Raw genomic sequence first — 25,547 nt, forward strand, 5'->3', positions numbered from 1 at the left:
CCTACAGCAGCAATTCAGGGAGTTAGGTCAAAAATTAAAGAGCAGGATCTCCAAGGTTGTAACCTCCAGATTACTCACTGTGCCACATGCCAGTGAGGCTAGAAACAGGAAAATGGTACAGCTCAATATGTGGCTGAACAGATGGCGTAGGAGGGAGGGTTTCAGTTACCAGGACCGTTGGGATCTCTTCCAGGGCAGGTAGGGCCTGTACAAGATGGACGGGTTGCATCTAAACTGGAGGGGCACAAATATTCTGGCTGGGAGGTTTGCTGGTGTCACTCGGGAAGATTTAAACTTCCTTGGCGGGGGGCCCAAGGCAAAAGGTGAGTGGGCTGAAAGGTCACTAGAGATTAGGGCTGGTAAGCCTCAGAGGAAGAGCAGGCAGGGGGTGGTTGCTGATCAAAGCAGATCTGGTGGACTGAAGTGCATCTGTTTCAATGCAAGAAGTGTAACTGGAAAGGCAGATGAACTTAGAGCTTGGAACAATGAAGCTGTTGCTATTATACGGACTTGGTTAAGGGAGGGACAGGATTGGCAGCTTAAATGTTCCAGGATACAGCAGTTTCAGGCAGGACAGAGGGGGATATAAAAGGGGTGGGGGAGTTGCACTACATTTTAAAGGAGAATATCACAGCTGTACTGCAGGAGGGCACCTCGGAGGGCTCATACAGCAAGGCAATATGGGTAGAGCTCAGGAACAGGAAGGGTGCAATCACAATGTTTGGGGTTTACTATAGGCCTCACAGCAGCCAGCAGGAGATAGAAGAACAGATATTTGGGCAGATTTTGGCAAGATGTAAAAGTAACAGTCTTGTTGTCATAGGTGGTTTTAACTTTTTATATATTGACTGGGACTCACTTAGCACTTGGGGCTCGGATGGGGCAGAGTTTGTAAGGAGTATCCTGGAGGGCTTCTTGAAATAGTACACAGGTACTCCAACTAGGAAAGGGGCCATACTGGACCTAGTCTTGGAGAACCAATTGGTCGACGTCTCAGTCGCGGAGCAGCTTGGGAACAGTGGTTACAATTCAGTAAGCTTTAAGGGACCGATGGATAAAGGGTGGTGTAGTTGTCAGGTAAAGGTGCTAAACTGGGGAAGGCTAATTACAACAATATTAAGCAGGAACTGGAGAATATAGATTGCATGCAGATGTTTGAGGGCAAAATCAACATCTGGTATGTGGGAGGCTTTCAAGTGTAAGTTGCTGGGAACTCAGGACCAGCACATTCCTTTGAGAATGAAGGATAAATATGGCAAGTTTAGGGAATCTTTGCTGACAAGAGATACTGAGAGTCTAATCCAAAAGAAAAAGGAAACATTTATCAAGGCTACGACACTGGGAACATATGAAGCAAGGGTGGAACACGAGGAAAGTCAAAAGAAACTCAAGCAAGGAGACAGGAGGGCTAAAACAGAGTCTGAAAAATCACTGGCCAACAGGATTAAGGAAAATCCCAAGGCTTTTTACACATACCTAAAGAACAAGAGGGCAGCTAGGCAGAGGGTTGGCCCACTCAAGGGCAGGGAAGGGAATCTGTGTGTGGGGCCAGAGGAAGTGGGTGAGGTATTAAATGAAAACTTTGCATCAGTATTCACCGTAGCAAAAGACTTGCTGGATGAGGAGTCTGGGAAAGGGTGTGTAGATGTTAGCGAGGAGCAACATGGTCTTGTGAAGGGAAGTCTCACTAACTTGGTTGAGTTTTTTGAGGAAATGTTGAAGATGATCGATGAGGGTAGGGCAGCGGATGTTATCTACATGGACTTCAGGAAGGCCTTTGACCAGGTCCCTCATCGAAGGCTGATACAGAAGGTCAGGTCAGAGGTGAGCCTGCAAGATGGATTAAAAAAATGGCTCGGTCATAGAAGACAGTAGCAATGGAAGGGTGCATTTCTGAATGGAGGGCGACGACTAGTGATGTTCCTCAGGGGTCAGTGTTGGGACCTTTGCTGTTTGGAATATGTAAAAAATGACGTGGAGGAGAATGTAACTGGTCTGATTACTAATTTTGCTGATGACATAAAGGTTGGTGGAATTGCAGACAGCGAGGAGGGCCGTCAAAGGGGACGTTTGGATATAGAGCAGTTGGTGACTTGGACAGAGAGATGGCAGATGGAGCTTAATCTGGAAAAATGAGGCGCAATGCGTTTTGGAAGGTCTGATCCAGATGGAAAATATATAGTAAATGGAAGAACCCTTAAGAGTACTGATAGGCAGAGGGATCTGGGTGTACAGGTATACAGGTCACTGCAAGTGGCAGCGCAGGTGGAAAAGGTAATCAAAGCACATGGCATGTTTGCTTTCATCAGCCGGGACACAGAGTTTAAAAATTGGCAGGTAATGTTGCAGCTTTATAGAAGCTTAGTTAGGCTGCATTTGGAATAGTGTGTTCAATTCTGGTCACCACACTGCCAGAAGGACACAGGGGTTTTGGACAGGGTACAGATAAGATTTATCAGGATGATGCCTCGTATGTAGAACATTCGGTATGAAAAAAGGTTGGTGAAAATTCTCACGGAAACAACAGAGGTTGATAGAAGGTCGATATGTTTATGAAGGGCATGGGCAAACTAGACAGTCAGAAGCTTTTTCCCAGGTTGGAAGAGTCAGTTACCAGGGGCCATGAGTTTAAGGTGCGAGGGGCAAGATTTAAAAGGTGATGTACGGGGCAATTTTTTTTTTATAAAGAGGGTGGAGCGTGCCTGGAACTCGCTGCTGTGGGAGGTAGTGGAAACAGATACTATAGTGACTTTTAAAGGGCATCTTGACAAATACAGGCATACGGCTCCCAGAAGGCGTACAGGGCTTTAGTTGTGATGGGCAGGATGTTTGTGCAGGCTTGGTGGGCTTAAGGGCCTGTTCCTGTACTATAATTTTCATTGTTCTTGGTAATCATTACTGATTGCGGTAGGTCTTTGATATTAGATAGCTAAAAGGGAACCAGTGGACGTAATCTATTTGGGTTTGCAAAAGACATTTGATAATGTAGCACACATTAGGACGTCTAGAAAGCTTTCAAAGCTGGATCATTAATATTTAAGGCTTTGAGACAGATTTTTAATCCAAGTGATCAAGGGTTACAGGTGGGTGGAAAAAGGGTAGGAAAATGGCTCAAGGATCATCAGATCAGTTAATACCTCATCTAATGACAGAGCATGTTTGATGGACCAATGGCCTACTTCTGCTGTTGTATGTAATGGCGTAACTTGACAAATCTTATAATTTGCGTAAATAAGCAAAGTTGGAACAATGGGGTCACTTTTGTAAAAACATTATACAAGTCAAACTATGAAAATGATATGGGATACTCTGGAATGTCATTGTGCAAAATAATTTTAGATCTCCTCTAAGGTTACAGGGTGATACTGAACCAGTCAATTACGTCACCATTTCTGTTTCAACATGGTATCAAACTGACACTTCTCAAATTTTGCAACTTTCTTTTATAATGAAACTCGTTAATCTCTTACAAGTTAGCATCCAAGTGTGAAAGCCAGTCACAAAATACAGAATATAAAAGAGGGCCCAATTTCCAAAGTATAACCCTTTATTTGAAAGTGATCGGATTTGTCATATTAGATTATCATAGAACTGATGCTACTTGCCAGAAAAAAAAGCCAAACGTTTATGCAATGACAAATATTCATGCAATTACCCCAAAATGACCTTGTTGCACACTAATGAAACTTATTTACTTTGTAAACAGAAGTACTTTTGTTCTTGGAATTTTCTGATGTGAACAGTCAAAATTGTTCAAAACATTCTCACTTCTCAATCTTGAAGATCTCCCTGAGAAAGGGCGATTAGACAGATTGAAAGTGTATGTTTTAGACTGCATTTAATTGTACCTGCCCATAAATGTTATGGTTCAGCTGAATAAAGTATATCTTTAGGAGACCATCTGTATCACTATCTGAGCTGGAAAGCTGTATTTGAACCGTCCATGCTGCTGCCAGGGACCAGGGCTTAAAATCAGAATAACTAGAGAGAGGCCTTCAAATTCAAAATTTGAACTAAACTCACTTCCCTAAATTTCAAATCTACATTCACTCACCTCGCTCTCAAAAACTTCATCATCGGTTAGCAGCTGAAATTGGCCATCTTCATTTTCCTCATCTTCTTCCCTAAAGAGATTTAAAAGGCCAAAGAAAATGAAGAGCTCAATTTAACAGCAATAATCAAAGCCCACATTGAAAAGGGCTCCTGATCTAGAAAACACAGGGATCAGATAAAGGTTTTGAAGTTTTCTCTTACTTGTCTGTTGGAAAAGAACCTGAGCAAAGCGCAAGCACCTCAGTCATAAGATCATCTGATGCCGTGGTCACTGTTTTTTGTTCCTTTGCTGCAGAAGTCATAGAAGATGAAGATTCTGCTGTTGAGAAGCAAGAAAGTTATTTTCCATTAACACCCCCTCAGTGGGACTAGAAAATGGTGTTTCAAGTTTGCATCTGCCCAGGTCATATTGTGAAATAAGGATAAACACTGGAATACTATATGCTTTAAATGAGAACATCAGTTTCTTGTCCCTCTCAAAAGACAAAAAGATCACTATTTAAATTTAAAAACAAACAAAAAAAAAGTACCTGGAGACAGAAACTTGCCAGAGCAAAGTTCAAGTAACTCATCAAAATTTTGCTCTTTTTCTTTGCTCTTTTCCTTGGGTGTATCAGGATTTTGAGATTTAAACTCTCCGGAACAATAGCCCAGCAACTCGCCCATGTTTGCATCCATTGCATTTTCATCCATACTATCCAGAAGCAGTTGACGTTTTGATAGCTGCCACTTGTTAGTGCGATGGCCCACATTCAAAAATCTACAATTTAAAAAGGTTTAAGTTTACTTAGAAGTTGCACTACTTCTCTATTCAATTATTGTTTTGAAGATTTAAAAGACATAATGTTCCGTGCATGTGCAAAGAAAAAATGGAAAAAGTACTCAGTGTTGTTTAAATCACAGCAAGGAACACTTTAAAGTGGCTGAACATTTATTTTGGGAAAGCAACTTGAAGTGGTATGGAATGGAAAAAGCTTAAAAGTACTCCAACATTTCTGTTTCAGCACAAAGTTACAACTTTGGTAACAATGAAAGGTAGTATTGAACATAATTTAAGATTCAGAGCACAAATTAATACTTAGCAACTATTAGGTATTATTTCCAATGAATACAGAAACTCACCCATCTGCATCAAGTAACTGGCTTTGAGTTTCATCCTCAAGAGAGAATCTGAATTGAGATTCACCAGTTGAGTTCTTTGGTTCTGGAGATGTATTGTACAAATCTTGTGAATCTTCTACTGGCATAGAGGGCTCTGATAGCTTTCCAGAACTCTGTTGGCAAAGATACATGGACATTAATATTTTTGACAAATTATACAGTACTTTTCTTGCACAAACAATGTCTACATCTCCATCTGAAAGAATAGAAAATACTGGTGATATGGTATTCATTACCATCTTTTGAGCCTAGCAAGTAACGATTTATGTTGAACTGCATTACCTAAATGCACATTTTAGACACAAGAGACAAAGTCTTAGGGTTGAAATGTCTTTCCAATTACCAAACTGATCTTCTACTGGATGAAGAAAAGTTACAAAGGTTTAAGTTTTAAAACAAAAGATATAGCTTATACGTATTTAAATTTCAGAGCAGTTGGCATTGGAGCCAATACTTACACTAAAGCCAATTCTCTAATCAAAGACATCAGCAGCCTGCTCAAACTGAAGTCTGACGAATGTGAACTTCTGCAATTTAAAAACTTACCTTGGATGCTGAACTGATGAAGCTTGTTCTGATCTGACTGTTTGGATTAAAGAGGTTGGGTGATGGTGATCTGAATCCTCCCAGCATAGCAACACCAAATCTGCCTGGCTGTTTGTTACATGGTTGGTAGGAGGGAATCATTGACCCAATTAGCTCAAAGCTGCTGTTGTGACTGTTCTCCTTGGTTGTTGAGGCTTGGGAGGTGGAATCATCTTCATCTGAAATGTAAATTGTTGTCAACATTGCGTCAAAACTACCCCTGGCTTACAAAAACACCTTGTTCAGTAGTTAGTCACTGTTCTGAGACACCAAGTTTCTTCTCCTAAATTTATAATAGAGCTACATGAAAATAAGTTCAGCAACCATAAGGTAATTTTTATTTTCAATCATTGAAGCAGCAAGCACTTTGTAATGAAGTAAAATCACCAGGACCAGATTATCTCTATTCCAGCATTAATGGTAAAACAAAATCAATTTTATTAGTGAAATATTAGAGTTAAAAATCAACATCCTTGCCAAGAAGCAAAATCCATGAATTAAAAACCAAATCCAGTCTACAATTCAACATCTCCACTTAAAAGGCAGGTTCCATAAAGAAAAGCAGGTGCCATTGGGTTAACTGCTCCCATTGCCAACAAGTTACCAACACTGATCGTTTATATTCTCACAAATCATCAATGGCAGGAGCTTCCAGAGATAAGTGCAATCTTCAGAATTACAACCTACTTAAAAGATGTTGTTTGCCTCTAAGTCAAAATTTGACTTAAATTTAAAGAAACTTTATCAAGTTGAATTCTGCCAGATCAGAAAAGTGGCAAGAAAGATTTCTCTCTGGCACAAACATTATTTTTGACCAGCTAGATGGAGGAGAGAAATTTGGTTTACATCTATTTAAAGTTAATAGTATGTTGCTAATTTCTGAGGCTTTTAGCAACAGGAAGTCCCTGAACAGAAATTAAAACTCATTACCAAGTTTGCTTTCTCCTTTGGGTGGACTCTGTTGAAGCTGTAGCCTCAATTTGTTGCCAGTAGTCTGTTCGCTGAAAAATAGTATAAATACTAGATCAGTAAAACCAAGAACATTTATAATCTTTAGGCATATAATTCAGCACTTTCACCAAAACAGGAGCTTTTCCTGACTAAAATTCAGTTCGGCATTCCAGAAAAACTAAACAACGGAGTGTCAATTCACCAGACTTGGATAACTGTCACAACTGATTTTGAAGAGGTCTGGCAGAAAGTTTCCATTTCTCAATCAACGAAATTCAGAAGAGACTCATTGGAGAGAATAAGATTACTCCAAAGAGCTATATTTGTTTATACTCGGTCTCACAAAGATACTTTTGGGGAAATCGGATTGGTGACAAAATTTAGTCACAATTCAAATAAACTTACCTCCAAATTATTAGTTTAAGGCAGAATTACAATTGTATCTTAAAATTAAACAATCCATTTTCATAAGTAATCAAAAATCTAGGATGAATACAAAGCATTTATGAATGACATATTTCTGACAAATTCAAAAATATAAAGTGTACAGTAAAAGTCCTGGAGACGAGACACAGATCACCAAAAACTTGATTGCAATGGAAACATTTCATATAGTATCACAACATTATTTGCGGCTAATTCTTACAATGCTGATATTAAAATAGCAGGTTCCACTTTAAAAGCTCCACCAAGAGTAACTCCAAAACAATAAACCAAGCTGAAAATATGTATGAATTACCTTATTTTACAGGACGGAGCAGTGCCAGCGTTTAAGGCCTGTGAAAATTCTAAGGCAATAGGTTTTGGTGTTGGTGTCGATGCCTTCTGGGTTACTATGTCTTGATCTGAAATAAAGCATCAGAATGGGTTAGTGAATCATGCAATTTTTCTTGCACACAGTTACTGTTGGATGCAGCTGGGAGCTGATATGGTGCCTCCAGACAGATTTTTAAATTGCGCTTAGTAAATTTAACTGCTTGATAAATAAGCACAATAATTGGAGTGATCTATTTATTGGAATATAAAATTATAATAATTTAGCAGTTAAGGTCAACAGAAACTAAAATTCAGTCAAATAGAACCTTTATTGGTTGAGACATTGATATGGCTCTGGCTCTGGGAAGCAAAGTCTCAAGCTTTACCTTGTGAAAAAAGTCTGTCAGTAATAGAGGGTCCACAATATCCTCTCAATCTCCTTGATTCTTACTTCAATTACCCAACTCAAAAATAAAAATCAGAGGTCTTCAAAGTAGAATAATGAACTTTTTATACATCTATTAGTTAAATACTTCTCTATGGAAGAAAGTACCAAAATTTGCACGAACAGTTATACAGTATGCAAGACACGACAAGATAAACACAATGCAAACTAGACATTCAATGTTTCAGACAAGTAAAACACACAATCAGATTACTTCCAGTTTTTTCTGAATTTGGAAAACATGACAGAACAGAATAATAATAATAATAATAATAATAATAATAATAATAATAATAATAATAATAATAATAATAATAATAACAACAATAACAACAAAACAGAGAGGATGTAAAAGCTAGCCAGGCCTAAAACACCAATAGTGCTGAAAATACAGTCATTTTGCTGAAACCTTTCATCTTGCCCTCATCAGGAATAAACCCGATAAATCTAAAATTTGAAACAGTCATACATTTATACTACAGGAAAAAAAAGTGCACCAATTAGTTGGCAAGTTGACTCTGATTAGTTGAGGTATTTCACAGAGAAAGCAACAGGAAGCATAGACTCCTCAGGCTTCTGGCTAATTTAAAAAGGGTACCACTGAGAAACAAGTGCCAATCTATCCATTCCATTAAAACAGTCGATTTAATACAACCAATAAACTTTCTTCATTTTTCTCCCTCTACCCTTGAACTTACAATGCTCAATGTGGGCAACTGCACCTCTTCTTCCCCAGGTCCATAAAGCTCCATGGCAAATCTAGGTACTGACACCAGCCATGAAGATCAGAGTAATTCCACCACACAGAATATGGAATTTTGTTGAAAATCATACAATTAACAGCAATGTGTAAACATCAATTATACAAAAGAGAAAGGTCATTTTTATGAATAAGCTGGTTTCTACATGCAGCATAGTGAGAGTGTTCAAAGAATAAATGAAAGTGCCCTTTAACAGGGTTTCACTTACTCTGTGCTGTGTCAGTAGATTCAGTGTCATTGTCTGCTTCCACCACAGCATCCTCATCACCGAGTAGGAATTCTACAGTCTAAGACAAATGCAAATGCACCAGTGTAATTGCAAACAAAATATATCAAGGCATGATAAATGGAGGGCACAAAACAAACAAAAACCTCCCATTTATGTATAATTTTCTTTCCAATTGGAGCAAAGTTCACTCTGTCCATGTTAACTCTAAATTTGACAATTGGTGCATTAATCTACTCCAAACAAATCAGAGCGTGCCCAATCGATGGATTGGAGGTCAAGAGTTCCCCTGGAATGTAGAAAATCTTTTCCTTGAAAGTACTTGGCCTTAAAGCAAATGAAACCCTCCAATTGTGTTTCCCACCATAGGGTTACAAGAAAAATAAAAGAGCTACCTTGTTAAATGGTAAAATAAATGAGATAGTATAGCTTTTCTCTTATCAGTTCAGGTCTTGTGGCCATACCTCATGGTCATCTTCTTCAGACTCTGTCAGTTCTTCTTCCTCATCTTCTTCATTCTCAAAGCCCTGCTCATTATCAAGCTGGTACAACGCTTGCCGTTTCTGTCGCTCTTCTACACGACGCAATTTCATGGCTTCCTGGAGTTTAGCTTTCAAAACTTGCAGTTTCTCACCTGAACAATGCAATAAAGATACAATTGCAAGAGACAAATAGCTTCTAAACATGCAGTAGTTTATATAAAATGTATATTAATTTCCCCCCAGAAAACTTGGTTTACCAAAGTAGCCCCTTCTTGTGCTCTTAATCTCCAAGGTCTTTGGATGATAGAAACTTGCTTGGTGAGTTACTAGACACATGATTATTTTACTTGCATTCTGATATCCTGCTCTATTTAGTGAAAACTAATGAGGGCAAGATAACACTGGTGATGAAGATATAATTTCACGCACAATGCAACTTTAGTTTGATAGAAATATTTAGTTTTTTTAATTAGGAGTCAACAAATCTCAGTATTGGCTTTAAGTTAAGAAACACAATCTTCATTCTGTTCTGATGTCCTACTCAGTTATTCAGCTTTCTCAGCTTAAAAAGTTAGGATCTGCAATCAGATTGTAAGCAAATATATTCAAAACTAAACTCTTAGCAGAGGGATGAATTCAAATATTTTATGAATTTCAGACCATTAAGACATGTTTTATTGATTGCACCAATCTAAAAACAGTGAAAGGGAATTAAACCTAAGTGATTTCTGAGACATTAGTCAATAACAGACTCTATGTGGTCCTATTTAGCCACCAAAACCTATTAATGTTTATTACGAAGGGATAAACAAATAATAGTTGAAGATTTATATGAAAACTCCAAGAAAAGTCTCTGTTGCAGATTAATCAGCAACTCTCTCATTCACTGGAACACTTGCCTGGCTTTGCTGGGCCAAATTCCTCCACTTCTTTTGTGCCCAAGGTTACCACTAACGAATCTGCCTTAAGCTGTTCTTTGCCATTAGCATCGGTCACTTTCCGAATAGTGTTAAGCTCTACACGACGCTCTTGGTTTTGTTTAACAGGCTTGGTACTATGTTTCAGAAAACGCTCTTTTAATGCTTGCAACTCTAAAAATTAAAACAAAAGTCACCTTTACATAGATATTGAAATCTTGTACCAACAGCAGAAAACAAGCTCTTTTAAATTTGCTTTTATTCAACAAAGATTCACTTGATTAATTTAGCAAAAATACAATTACTCACTCTACACACGTAAAATTTATGAACTACAACTATAAAATTACGTTTGAAATCTCAAAAGGCATTGTTAAATATAGATTTAAGGCAGATGGCAAAAAACATGTTTTGAAATTCAGGCAAGTTATAATGACCTGGAATGCAAAGTCTAAAAGATTGGTAGACATTATTAGTGAATCGACTGCTATATCCATTCAGAAACTGGTGGACTGAATAGGTCTTTCGAAGGGCTGACACAAGCACAACGAGTCAAACACCATCTTCTACATTACACCAATTAATTGCTTATAAAACTATGTCATTTTACATCTCCTTTCTTACAGATCACCTGCATCACTTTTCTAACAGGTTTCTTTGAATGGATTCAATAAATTCAGGGCCAATCAATAATTCTAAAATAAATTTTGACAAATAAGTTGTCATTCTTGGCTTTTTAAAAAATCATCTAAACTTCTGGCAACACTTTCCAAGTTGTATTTGCAATCCTTTAAAATTACTACGGCCAAAAGGTGTTCAAAAAAATGATCCTGCATGACTGATTCACTGAACGTTTCTTCCTTCTTGAGGAGGAAAACAACTACACTTATCAATACAGTGAAATAAGGAATTTTCTAGGTGGGGTATTGGGGCAGGGAGTGGCGGCAGCAGCTCAATGCTTTCAATCACACCTATCTGGCACAGCTATCCAATGATTATTAGATAGAAAAGAAGTGTGAAATGAGAGGCCTGGATTTTGTAGCAGTTATGAAGCCAAATGGACAGGGTATGCTGTCATTACTCTGCCAAAAGCAACACCAACTTAAGTCTCCATTTGTGCAGTTAAATATGGAAATTCAGCTGCTGGAGGCATTTTTGGAATATATTTACATGTCATGAGATTTTAGCCTTCACTTCAATGCCATTTATTATGTCCCATTTATTTATTTCAAAGCCGATAAACCATCAAATGAGGAATTTAGTTTATTTTGCTTACACGTTTTTAATTTGAAGCAACACCTCAACCTGATGGGTTTCAAGCCAATGGATCCTCAGGTGTCCAACAGGGTAAGAAAGTGAGAGTCAAGCCAACCTCAAAAAGGCAAACTCATGCTGCAAAGACTGGTAGTTCATTGGAAGCCTCTTTGAGGTCTGGACAAGGAAAAATTGGTTTGCTACTAAACATGAAATACAGGCCAAACATTTTTTGTTGCAATGGCTTCCCAAGCACAAAATTCACCTCGACTTAAAATTCCAACACTTTTCAGAAAACACATTAAAAAAAGACAACCTTTGTTTTCTTTGGGCTCTTCCAAGTTCACAAAAGCACCCGCATCTGCACAAAGGCGAGGTTTTAATGTTAGGTCGACACCTAGTACCCGTAACTTATCCAATTTGCATTTTCGTTGTTTGGCCATTGAAGTAGTTTCTAACTGTTTATGCAGTTCTTCTTCATCTCTTGGTACTTCACTGGAGAGCTTCAGTACAGAATCAGGTACTATGTTATCAATCTTTCCATGAAGATTCTCAGGCAAACATGTTTGTCCATCGCTGGACCCAGTTTCATCAGTTAGTTCCAAACAGAAAGCGTAGCTGTCAGGTTCTGTGCTATGCTCGGCATTTACAGAGTCTTTTCCATTGCTTTCCAAGTCAGTGGAAATATCAGGCTGTTCTATTATCTCAACAGGTCCTTTATGCTTTTCTATCTGAATTTCACACTCAAGTGGATTAGGACAAATATTTTCTTTATTATTTGATCTGGTTAAATTGGATTCTTCTACAGCTGAAATATCTGCAGTTGTGACATTTTCATTGCTACATGATTGATCCAGGAGTCCATGACCTTGAGGAACAGCATTTATATTTTGAATCTCTGAGGTGCTCTGTAGCAAGCAGGATTGATATTTAGCTGATCTGTAAGAAAATTGTGTATAGTCAGCCACTATCCAAATTAACACTTTTAACTCAAAGAAGAAATGTTAATCAGGGATCATTTGAAATAAAGCACAAATCTATAAAGAATTTTTTTTGCTAATGTTGGTCAAGTCCTAAATTTTAGTTATAACTTCAGAACAGAAATAAAATAGTTTTAATCAGGACAGAAACAGTTTGCAGCACATTGTGCAACAAGTTACTTCTACAGCTGTTCTTCCACAGCAGAATTGAGGTGCAGCAAAAAATAGTCATGTTTGACTTCTCTTAATTGTTTCTTTTTGGACAAGCTAAATACAGCAAAGAGCTTTTTGATCCAGTGCTTTGGATAAAAAGGGTCATTTACAGTTTATTGCTGTGCTGGAAAAACCAAAAGGCAGCTGTTATTTTGAAATAGTGATTTTGGGACTTGGAAAACATGGAGAGATCAGTCGAAAAGGTACAATTTACATAAGATTTGAATAATTTGAAATGTTCAGAAATGAAAAGCTCCATTATTTTTCTTGGCAGCATTAGAAGAAAGGGAGAAAAGATCGCGCAATTTCAAAAAAATATATTGCATTCTGGTTTCAAATTGCCTTGACATGATAACAATAAATATTTTTCCCATCCAAAGTTACCTAGTGATGGAGGTGAATTAATGATTAAATGTTACTTCCACACCCATTTATTTACGTAGCATCCTGCACATCCTTTACAGTCAAATTTCAAATAGCCAGTGAACTTGGATTAGTGCCATTAGGTCTATTAAATTCACCTGAAACAAACAGAACCTTTGTTTTCCATCTCATTTGGCTAGCAATGTCGCCAAAAGGGGAGCACATTCTTAGTAAAATACTGAAGTGCCAGATCAGTGCACAAGTATATGGAGCATGACTTGAACACCAGAATCTTCTCTGATTCAGAGGTGAGCATGTTATCACTGTGCTAAAATTGATGCATTATGACAGACTTCTGAAACTACAGCATTGAAATGAGAAAATTTTCTACTAATCATAATTGAAAATTATGAATCAAGAACTTTTGGAGATGCCCAAAGGAAATAACAGCATATAAAAATTTTTGTTTCATTCAATGATCTAATGTACTTAAAATTCTTGAAAATGAAAATTAAGTAGCTTGTCAGGAGATAAAAAGAAAGATCCAATATAGATGTTTTGCTGTACAGCAAACAAATAAACTGCATAGCTGCAAAGCACACGAACACATCTAGCAGAAAGAATTACTGCACACACTTTTCCCATTTCTCGGATAATCTTATCTGTTTTAGAATGTTGAATTTTTGCAGTGGAATGGGTTAATACACAAAATAGGATTTACTTCAGCACAAATGTCAACCATTTAAATTAAAGCTTGGGAAAGTTCAAAGTGATATAGCCATGGAATTGATAATATTCAGATGTGGATCTTAATGCATTTTTACAATGTAGAGGGCCAAAATGAATGTTTAGGGCAAATCTTGAGCATCTAAAGTAACTTTGCTCAAAAATTTCTCAAAAAGCACAAGTCTTGATAACACAGCTATGAAATTACTAAAAATAAGATGGTAAATGTGGGGAATTGGACTGTTGCATAAGTGCAAGAGGAGATGTTTCTCATATAGCAGCTTTACTCTTGACTCATACAGGAAAATCTCTCTATAAAGTGCTCTTACTTGATCAATGACATGGCATTTCCTTGGAAAGCTGGTCGTGGACGTTTCATGAAAAAGTCGTGAATGGTTTTCGGCTGTGGCAGATGATATGGTAGCGACAAACTTGCCTCTGGGAAAAGAAATTGACAATATTACTAACAAGGCACAAAGCTTTCAAAAACTGACATATCACATCAAAATCTTAGCTTCTTCTGCATATCAATGTTCCGCTTGTTCTTCATTTGACATCTAAATTGAAGGTTCCATGACTCATTAAAAAAAACCACTGGTCCCAACTAAGTTTCATTATTTCATCAACTATCTCCCACCACAATAGTTGAACACCAGCAAGACGACAAAAGGAAAAATTATGGCGGTCTCATACATCAATGAAGAACACAAACATTCTTTCCAACTGCTTAAAAAGAAATACACATGTTAGACCTTGTAAATGATTACACAGCATGTATGTTACAATGAAAATATCAGAAACAGTATAGTTGCCATTTCAACTAAACCACGGCGATAACTCTCAGGGAACAATCCTAAACTATCTGGTTTTTGCTCCTTCTTTAATGGCTTGCTTATTGGTTATGGGTCATCTATTTATTATTTCCAAAGCACAATACTCAATTTCCCTGCTTTATAAACTCGTTTAACACCTCCCCCGCCAAAATGCTACAAACCTGCCTACGTCTTGAAATTCTCAAAACTCTTCAATCAACAACACTCCTTTTTTTGGTTGCCTATGAATTTTGATATGGTATCCCCTTACTGGAGCACAAAACAAGGGAAAAAACAAATTCTAAATTCTGATCATGATAATATCACATTTTTAAAAAAAAGGTGTCTTCATTTTTGAGAACATCCATTAATCATTTGTATTTAATATCTCTTAATCATTTTGAATTCAAACTACATCCAGTTTAACACTGTTCCCTTAAACTTGCAGTGCTTGTCAATCCATGCCTTCTGTAACATTTAAAAGCTAAATCAATTGTATTCTGGTACGAATACAATAGACTCTTCAAATCAATTAGTAAAGCTACAGCCATACTACTTAATGGGTTTGGGCATTTCTACGTATATTAAGCAGACACGCAGTCACAAAAACGAAAGCAACACGAGGAATCATACATACAAGCAAGGTCATTGCCTCTAAACCTCACCTCGCATCAATCGTTGAGTTTCACTATGGATCTGACGTATTGCCTCCTTACTCTGTTTAGCTGCCTTCCTCTCTATACGCACCTTTAAGGACAGAAAGTGATAAAATCGCTCAGGTAAAGTGGCACATAATCCAAGACAATAAACAAAATGAAATATATTCAGAATGAACAATTTCTAAAAAAAATTTTGCATCCTGACTTGTCAGAAGGAGCTTGCATTGGACGTAGCATACTTCTAGTGATGTTTAATCTCATTTTCAATAACTGGTTTTATCAATTTTCAACCGACAGTTAACTTAATTTGAGTCAAATAGCATTAAGGCATTTAGGGCAGCATGATGGCTCAGGGGTTAACACTGCTGCCTCACTGTACCAGGGACTTGAGATTCAATTCCACCATTGGGCAACTGCCCTGTGTGGAGTTTACACATTCTCCCTGTGTGTGCGGGGGTTTTCTCCAGGCACTCCAGTTTCATCCCACAGTCCAAGCATATGCAGGCTACATGGATTAGCCATGGGAATTGCAGCATTATAGGAGCGGGGCAGCAAGTTTGAGTGGGATGCTCTTTCAAAGGTCAGTGTGGAGTGATAGGCTGTATGGCCTGCTTCCATACTGTAGGTATTCCATGATTCAAAAGAAAAAATCATCTTGAAAATATAAAACATGTTTAACTCTGTTTGACAGCAACATATAATACTGACCTTTGATCAAAGTTAAGCATTACCTTTGCATCAAATCTCAAAAATGAGACTCTAGGATTGGTTTAGTAGTAACAGCATCTTAACTCTAGTCAAGCTTCACCAGATCACTGACAAATGAAGTAATGTCAAAATCATCATTACATGTTGAGCAATATCCTTGTACATTTTATAAAGGAGCATGTTATTTTCTCAGTATAGGTGTTCACGACAGATGGTGACATGATTACACTGCTCCAGTTGGGTCATGCCTGACAATGTAATTTCAGCCTAACTTCACAAGTCACATTCATAAGGAATTAGTATGACGGATATGACATCTCAAATTGTAAGTATACTTCAAATCTATATTCACATGTAACTGGGGATTGCAGCTCCACATTACTGTAGGCTTAGAATTTGGATTGTGCATGCATCCATTTAAAAATAAACAGCGTTTTTTGCTAAGAAACAGATAATTTGACCAACTGGTGCAAGTGAACATTTACTACCCACATATATCTCTTAAGAGCACCAGAAACAGGGGTAGACTGCATAGACCGTCATGCCTGTAACCTTTAAATTTCTGCATCCACCCTATTAAGCTCATTTAGAATCCTGACTGTTTGAAATGTGATTAGCAATCTGACATTTGATGGCAAACAGATTCAAAACAATTTATCAAATTAATCACAAATGCAATGTTCATGTAAAAACAGGAAGTTTCTCCCAGCAGAACAAACTAATAAATCAATTTCAAATGCCTGAATCGAGTAAATAGCACGAGATGTTGAACTGCAGTTTAACTATGTATTGTACTCATTAATAGTTCACTAAATAACTTTTGTTTATCTATTTTAAGTTGTCAAATATCAAGTGCTTCAAGCTGTGGGCCATGAGGGGCCACAGGCTTTTATTTTTGTCAAAGAGACCAGTGGCTATATAGCTTGTGGGGCACCATGTTGCATTAAGCATGGAGCAAGGTAACAAGGCAGTCATCCATGAACCATAAAAGGTGATTATGATCTGCAATTTTTTTTAATGATTCTGCCCTTAAGATTGTTCTGGTTGAAGGTTATTTGTAGTAGATAATGTACACCTGGTAAAAGTTACTTTTGTTTCTAAAATAAAATTCAGCTTTGTAAGAGAACATATAAGCTTGTAAAAACTTGCCAAGGACAGACAAACAGGAGAAGGAATTGAGAATATTTAGTCACTGGTAGAATTATGAAGGTTTTGTTTTCATAGAAAATAACACACTGGATATAATACTTCATTTTGAACAGTGATGTGGCAAAGGATTGACATTAAGCTATTTTAGCCAAATATCACCTTTTTCTCCTCTACTTGCAAAGCTTCTGCGCAATCATAATCCTGGAGATTTTCACCAGCTGGCACCAGGTCCATTCTCTAAAATCAGAAGAGCAACTAAGAAATTATTACAGAAACTGTACAAATAAACAAAATACAGTAACATGATTCATAGAATACAGGAGTATTCACAAAAAAATGAAATAAAAGTCAACTTAGTCAGTCAATCTTTTCTTTCTTCATTCACTACATGTGGCCATTCCACAGCTGGCCAACATTTATTTCTTGTCCCTCATTGATCCTTGAAAAGGTGGTGGTGAGCTGTCTTTTTGAACCACTGCAATCCAGGTGCTGCAGCTTGACCCACAATGTCCTTAGGGAGGGAATTTCAGGATTCTAACCCAGTGACAGTGAAGGAAAAGCAATACATTTCCATATCAGGATGGTGGGTGGCTTGGAGGGGAACTTGCAGGTGGTGGCGTTCCTCTGTACCTGCTGTCCTTGTCTGCCTGGATTGAAGTGGTCATGGGTTAGGAACATGCTGTTAAAGGATCTTTGGTAAATTTCTGCAGTGCATTGTATAAATGGTACCCTGCTGCTGCTGGGCCTTCGTAGTGGAGAGTGTGGATGTTTGTGGATACTGTGCCAATCAAATGGGCTGCTTTGACCTGGATGGTGGGAAGCTTCTTTGCAATTGTTGGAGCTGCATTGATCTAACCAAGAGGAAAATATTGCATCACATTCCTGATTTGTGCGTTGTAGACTATGGACAGACTTTATGAAGTCAGGAGGAGAGTTACTCACCACAGTATTCCTAGCCTCTGACCTGCTCTTGTAGCTACTGGTTATGTGGCAAGTCCAGTTGAATTTTCTGGTCAATTTTAACCTCAGGATGTTGATAGTAAGGGATTCAGTGATGGTAACACCATTGAACATCAAGGGGCAGTAATTAGATTGTCTTTTAATGGAAATGGTCATTGCCTGGCATTTGTGTGGCGCAAATGTTACTCAACACTTGTCAGTCCAAACCTGGATACTGTCTAGATCTTCTTGCATTTGAAGATGGACTGATTCAGTATCTGAGGAGTAACGAACAGTGCTGAACATTGCACAATCATCGGCAAACAACCCCACTTCTAACCTCACGATGAGGGGGAAGGTCATTGATGAAGCAGCTGAAGATGGTTGGGCCTAGATTACTACCCCGAGGAACTAACCTGAAGCTGAGAAGACTGATCTCCAACAACCACAACCATCTTCCTGTGTGCCAGGAATGACTCCAACCAGTGGAGAATTTTCCCAAATGCCATTGATTCCAGTCTGGCTAGGGTTCCTTTTGCCATAATTGGTCAAACACACAATCTTGATTTCAAGGGCTGTCACTTGCAGTTGTTCTCTGGGATTCCGCTCCTTTGTCCATGTTTGGACCAAGGCTGTAACTCACAATTATACATGCATACCGGTCCTTGGAACATATTGCGTGGGTAATGACGAAATCAACAGAAGTAAAGCTTCAGTCTAGGTTCCAACATTTGATCTACACACACACACACACACACACACTTTTGGAGCAGATATGTAGCTCGGGTTGTGGATGTTGTGGTCGGTTGGCTCACCAAGCCGGTTCATTGTGCTGCAGACGTTTCATTACCCTGCTGATTTTACCCAGCAGGGTAATGAAACGTATGCAGAACAACAAACCAATTCGGCAAGTCAACCAACCACAAAAAAAAGTGTGATTTTTTAACATGAAATTTTCAGTTCAGATAGCGGTGTTGTTTAAATGACAAAAATAGTTGTCTATATAAGGACAGTTTGACAGTAATAATTTATATTTGGAGGCAGTCATTAACAAAATAAAATTTCCCAAGACACGTGACAGAACTATTGCAAAATAAATTATGACAATGAGCCACCAAAAAACTATTAATTCATGTAAAGATACAGGACATGACTGAAGGCTTGGACAACGTGGTAAATGCCTTGTAGTGTAATAAGGAGAAAAAGGACGTAGCAAGGCTGAGGGGGAATTCCAGAGGCTTGGATCAAGTCAATTGAGCTCATCAATTATGAAGCAATGAAAAGTGAGGCTCCACTTGAAATCAAGTTCAGAATAGGGCACTGATCTCAGTACTGTCGGGTCGAAGGAGATTACAAAGATAGCTTCATACCTATGAAGCGAATTTGAAACTCACGGATAAAAATTTTAATAATCAAGATATTGTTTCACTGACAGCCAGTCAAGACAGTGAGCATAGGGGTTTTCAGGCAATCTACGATGCAAATTGTACTGATATTAATGATGGAATGTTTGAATTTGACCAGTTGCAACTGTCACGGATTTGTTGACATTTTGTCATTGTACTAATTGCAACTTAAAACTGATGCTCAACATACAAACGTACATTCACAAAACCCCATTTCTGCCCAATGGTTAAATCTCTATTTGTGGAAATTTACAACCATCGTCCAGATTCTCATGGAGTTCCCCAGTCTGGTCTCCTCTCTCCCATTTTCACACAAGCCACTAGCTCTAAATTATTTATCAAGGGCAAGGGACTCTGTTTGCATCTGTTGTATTGTACCGAAAAACATTTGATCACTTTGTGAAACAAAACTTGCAAATGTAGTTCACTTTGTGGAACAAAACCCAATTTCACAAGTTTCAAATCGGACTCACTTTGGATTGTTTTGCTTTCTTCTTTACAGCTGCTCGTATGGCATCCAATGACAACTCTTCCTCTGCATCAAGTTCATTCACATCATCCACTTCTGTTTCAAACAAGTCACTGTTGTTTAGCAGGCAGCCACTGTCATCTGCTGTCTCGTATTCTGCAGACTCTTCCTGAACAGAGATTAAAGAAATGCATTAAAAAATTGAAGTGATTAATGTATTTACTATTTAATACCATCTTCAAAACACAGTTGCAAGTAAGATTGAAAGATCTCAAAAGGTCGAATGGTTTAACAGTTCAAGCTTAACCTCAGAAGGCACCCTGTTAACTATTTTCCACACCATTTTTTCTTGTTTCTTCTTCTTTCTCTGCAGTTTCTCAACTGCTTCCAGCTTTTTCAGTGCTTTCTCTCGCTGTCTCTGGGACTTGTCCTTTCGATTTACTCGTTCTTGGTGATGTTTTGAATGTTCAGATATTTCTAAGCTAACTGAAGAGCTATCTGAATCAGAATTTTCATGTCTGAGTTCTGTTGTGGGCTGTTCCTCATTTTCTCTACCAACACAACTGGATTTTATTATTCTCACTTGACCTTCACCGTTAATAATATCCAAGTCACTTTCATCACTATCCAACAATACTCTCCGAATACGTCGCAGCCTCTTGCTTTTATCTCCCGCATTGAAATTTCGCTCTTCATTTTCATTGTCAACATCTGGTTCTGAATTGCTGTTTCTGTGTAGATTGCTTGCCTCCCCATCACTATCACTCTCTTGCAAAGGTTTCCTTCTAATTTTCTTGCTGGTAAAAATTTCTTCTTCTGAATCTGAAGAAAGACAAAAAAAGAGCAAATTCACATTTTTCCCCCACTTTACACTACATATCAACTTTTTGGCCCACTTTACACATTATTTGTTAAACAGTTTGGATTCATCTCACATCCCGCCTTTCATGCTATTTCGCAGTCATCTGCAAACTTGGCAACAGTATGAGCACTTCCTTCCGTAAACTCATTAATGTATACTGTAAAGCAGCTGTGGACATGACTTCCCTTCCATAAAACCATGACCACTCTTGATTCGATTATGAAGTTTTCCAAATTTGCTGCAATTACTCCTTAATAATTGATTTCAACAATTTTCCAACAATAGATGTTAGACTAATTTGTTTTTAGTTATGTGCTTTTTGCCTCCCCACTTATTGAATAGGAGTGTCATATTGGCTGTTTTCTAACCCTCCAGTCCTTACCCAGAATCCAAGGAATTTTAGAAAATTAGAACCAAAGCATCCACTATCTATGCAAACTCTTAGGATCTTTGGATGCACGGCAACAGGGCCAGGGGACTTGTGCCTTCAGCCCTATTAGCTTGTCGAATACTACGTTGCTGGTGATGGTATTTAATTCTTCACCCGAATTCATGGGATGTTTGAAGTATCTTTTATAAAGACTGAGGCAAATTATTTGTTTAACTCTACAGCTATTTGCTTATTCTGCACAACTATTCCCCCAAATTCATTTCCTAAGGGGCCAAGAATCACTGACGTCTCCTTTTTATATACAAAAGAAACTCTTATTGTCAGTTTTTATGTTCCTTGCTACCTTACCCTGAAAGTTGATTTTCTCTCAATTTATTCTGTCTAGTTTTGATGGATCCCAAATTTATCCTAGTCTAATTTTAACGTAAAAGCAGATAACTTAGATCACTGAAGCATTAACATCTGAAATATTCACATTTGTCACACTTAGAGAAAATGTGTAACAAAGTACTCCACAGAACAAACAATGGATTTGATGATAGAGAATTAATAACTAATAACTTTGCAAGCTGAAACAAATTACACATGATAGAACACAAACCTCCACCATCATGGCACATGTCTTTGTTTGAACGTGGGGAGACCATTCCATAACTTCCCTTGCCACTGTCGTTATCACTGTCATTTGTTTTTTCTTCACCAAATGTTAACTGGAAATAAAGTACAAAATCAGAGCCTACTTTGGTCACAGCTCATTCGGTGAAAAATTAGAATACGACAGAAATGGATTACAAAGTGAGCACACAAAGAGAGAAAGTTAGACACAGAACGTGTAACAACCGTTGCATTCTTCTTTGAACACAATTTCAAGCAAAAAGACTTCCTCCACCTGAAGATGATCATAAACATTTGAAAAATACAAGGGAGTCTTCAAACAGATTAATCAAATAAATCTCACAGGACTTACATGTCAGAAACAACTTTCTTGGCGATACCAGTTCATGTCAAAGTTTACGCTCTACTTGAGCATCCTCCCACCCAACTTGATTTATTATTGCTAGCATAGCCTTTGATTTCTTTCTCCCTCATGTGGTTTTTCTTAGCATTCCCTTAAAATGCATATTTATTTGTTTTGACTGCTCAACGATGTAGCAAGTTTCACATTCCAAACACACTTTAGGTTAAGAAGTTTGCCGTAAATTTAAGAGATGATCAAGCACTTTGACCCTTTTGAATATCCAAAAACTGGAAAAACATATGCTGCACCCATCTTATCAAACCCCTTTATCATTTTACAGTACTTCATCACTCAGTCTTTCCTCAAAAAGTTCCAGATAATTGAGCCTTTGCTAGTTATAAACTCAACACCAGCATTATTGACATACATCTTTGCTACACCATCACCAATGCTCTGGTGTCCTTTTAACAAACTCATTCAAATACCTTGCTGAATATACAGGTGAAAAAAGTGTTTGAAGTGGGAGATAGTGGCAATGTCACTGAACCAGAATCCAGAAGCCTGGCTACTGAGTTAAAACCACACCAGGATAGGTTAGGAATTTAAATTCAACAAATGAAATCTAGAACTAAAGCTCCTCTCATGAACCTGTGGTTGTTTTCTGTAAAACCCCTCAGTTTACTAATATCCTTTTGGGCATTTTCTTGAGGAAGGAAATTTTTCACCCATATCTGGTACTGGCCGTGACAAAAATCCAGAGTGTCTTGGTAGATTCTAAATTCCCTTCTGAGATGGCCAAGCAAGCCAGGTGGTGGAACTAGGCAGGCAACAAACATTGGCCTTGACAATGAAACCCATGAAAGAATTAGGTATCAAGGTAAAACCTGGGTAAATCATACACTCTCTACTTTGATACTACATGAAATCAAAAGAATTAAAGACATGCAAGTATCTCTGAAAGTGAGCACAAACGTTTTCACTGCTTTCAACAACCTTCGCAGAAATTCTGATGTACTCGATATTAATTGGACACATTGAATTCACTGAGTTAGAAAGCACAGTCTGCTGACCTCTATGGCAGAATATTTCAGTGAAGCATTTCGTAATAATTTGATATCTATTGCTTACTTTTCTAAATCGCTCTTCTGGCTTTAGTTCATTTTACAAGCCAAATACTCGGAAATGCTATGTTAGAACTAAGTTGATTAATATTTTATTTGTATTCAATTACATCTTCATAGCATTTTACAGCAAAAGGGATTCCATTGCCAAACTAAGATTTGTGATGGTTTGTGCTTCTTATTTGTGGCAGCCATGACATGAATGAACTTGCTGATACATTTACAATTTGGTCATTTCGAACTGCTTATGTTGCAATAACGAACAGTTAAAGTTGATTTTGCACCAACATGCACAGATATAAACTTCATTTTCTACATTTCAGCAAGTAAATGATTCAGAATATGTACAGAACCAAATAACCTCAAGTTCATGAAATGTCTTTCGTTCTCTAGGTGCACCCATCACCGTCTAGCAAAGAGACAAATGAGGAAGCAGCTACAACACAGGATGGATTTCTAGAACATGGAACAAGTACCTCAAAAACTGAATAGCTGCTGAAATGTTAGTATCATACTGGATGTCAAGACACTGCTTTACCATTCAGTCCAATATTTCTCAGCTAACAAACAGCAAAGCACTTTAATGCTAGCATTGCTGATTTGAATTCAATGATTAATTGCTGTAAACACACTAGTGTGATAAAACTGATATTGATGATGCATCTGATACTTGTGTGGGAACTTACAATGCAAATACAATGCTATGTGTGTGTTTCCAAAGTTAAACAAAGCTTTTCATCCTGTTCGCAAAGAACTACATTGGGATTGCAAACAGAATTGCAGATGTTGTTTATACATTGGTTTCACTAAATACTTGATCCAAAATCCCTAAAGGCCACCAAAAATTCCAGCTCAAAATATTAAGTTAAACTAGACCCCAAATAAGTTTGCCTATCCTCTTACTCAATATTCACGTTACATTGGATCATTGCACGATTTAGCCTAAAAGCTAGCATATCATATTCCAGATTCCAATCTAGTGGACCGAAGCTGGAACCCTGAAGATCTGACTCTGAAGATCAAAGCCAAATTATATCAAGTGCTTGGGTTGCGTTTATTAGCCCAATGACAAGGAATGACCTGGTTTGATAATTAGCCACACACAGAACTACCAAACAGTTTGGATCATTTCACCTCTCACTGTTCTAAACGGAATACACTACGTGCTCATTTAACGAGAAAAATAATGTATGGAACTGCGTGACTGCCCAAAAAGTTAAAAACAAGTAAGCTTAATCCCTTCACAGCCACTACTATATTTCACCTTACTAAGCTTTTCCTTACGTCGCCTCACGACTGCAAAGCAGTCATAAAGGTATATGGCAGTCTTCCACAAGTTGCGAAAAGATGTACAAAACAATGAAACTTAAAACTGCAAATTCATAAAAGTTAATTGCTTAAAAGTTGTGCAACAGAAGAACTAGGTAAAAAAAGTGAGCAGCATAAGTAGCGCCTACAATTTTGGGCGGTGATTAAACAGGGGAGGGAAAATTTAAGGTAGAAAGTGAATGCATGCTGCACCCAAATTATCAATAGGAAACCGCCAACTACCAACTCCCATTGTAAGGATCGTCTTAGCGAACCTAAAACAACACCCGCCAAAAAATATAAATTCACAATCTACAACAGACAGCTGGAAAATAAGACAAATCTGCAATGATCGAGTACGAAAGACAGGCCGTCATTAAAATATGAAAGGCTTTTAATTATAGAAACTGACATATTTAAACCCAGAGAGATTAAAAAGAACAATCAGCTGACAAGTCTGAAAGTGCCAACAGTCACAACGCTGTTGTTTTATTTCAGAAGGCACAGGATGATTCGCCAGACAAAAATACCGAGAAGAGTGGACTGCGGGTACAATCCCCAGTAGGTCTCAGGAGCGGAGACCGACAGCAGAGGGGCCTCCCTTCCAGCCAGCGCGCCAAGCCGGGGCCGGCCCAGCAGACCCTCCCTCCATTTTGCTCCTACCTCCGTGCACGGCTGTAGTTCGGATACTGACATCGCGGAGTAATTAACGGAAAACAAAACACTCGAGGAAGAAAAGGCGTCAGGTCGAAAAGGGCCGTGTGACTTCAGCAGCTCCGAGCGTTCCAATTAAAATAACTTCATCACGACCTTTAAAACCAAACGGCTCCAGCCCGGGAAAGCTCTGCCTCCGACTAACAAACTCTCACGGTTTCGGCCTTCGCGCCCAGCC

At 38.1% G+C, this 25,547-nt stretch overlaps 1 protein-coding gene across 2 annotated transcripts in view; it reads right to left on the reverse strand.

Moving 5' to 3' along the window:
- The window catches only part of LOC125465133 (claspin), a 44,511-nt gene extending 18,964 nt beyond the window's left edge, over window positions 1–25,547 (reverse strand). Inside the window, exons 1-18 of one of the 2 annotated variants that reach the window (XM_048558295.2) lie at window positions 25,319–25,547; window positions 21,870–21,978; window positions 20,356–20,837; window positions 20,020–20,184; window positions 17,361–17,438; window positions 15,351–15,432; window positions 14,203–14,311; window positions 11,908–12,530; window positions 10,320–10,511; window positions 9,403–9,572; window positions 8,921–8,999; window positions 7,490–7,595; window positions 6,730–6,800; window positions 5,761–5,978; window positions 5,176–5,327; window positions 4,584–4,813; window positions 4,255–4,369; window positions 4,055–4,124 (exon numbers count right to left, since the gene is read on the reverse strand). In XM_048558295.2, the coding sequence (XP_048414252.1) occupies window positions 4,055–4,124; window positions 4,255–4,369; window positions 4,584–4,813; window positions 5,176–5,327; window positions 5,761–5,978; window positions 6,730–6,800; window positions 7,490–7,595; window positions 8,921–8,999; window positions 9,403–9,572; window positions 10,320–10,511; window positions 11,908–12,530; window positions 14,203–14,311; window positions 15,351–15,432; window positions 17,361–17,438; window positions 20,020–20,184; window positions 20,356–20,837; window positions 21,870–21,978; window positions 25,319–25,351 (3,084 nt within the window). In that variant the 5' untranslated portion in view covers window positions 25,352–25,547. Of the gene's footprint in view, window positions 1–4,054; window positions 4,125–4,254; window positions 4,373–4,583; window positions 4,814–5,175; window positions 5,328–5,760; window positions 5,979–6,729; window positions 6,801–7,489; window positions 7,596–8,920; window positions 9,000–9,402; window positions 9,573–10,319; window positions 10,512–11,907; window positions 12,531–14,202; window positions 14,312–15,350; window positions 15,433–17,360; window positions 17,439–20,019; window positions 20,185–20,355; window positions 20,838–21,869; window positions 21,979–25,318 lie in introns of both variants that reach the window. The other variant, XM_048558294.2, reaches the window with a different exon arrangement.

This window comes from Stegostoma tigrinum, chromosome 24 (assembly GCF_030684315.1).
Source record: "Stegostoma tigrinum isolate sSteTig4 chromosome 24, sSteTig4.hap1, whole genome shotgun sequence".
In the NCBI taxonomy this organism is placed as follows: domain Eukaryota; kingdom Metazoa; phylum Chordata; class Chondrichthyes; order Orectolobiformes; family Stegostomatidae; genus Stegostoma; species Stegostoma tigrinum.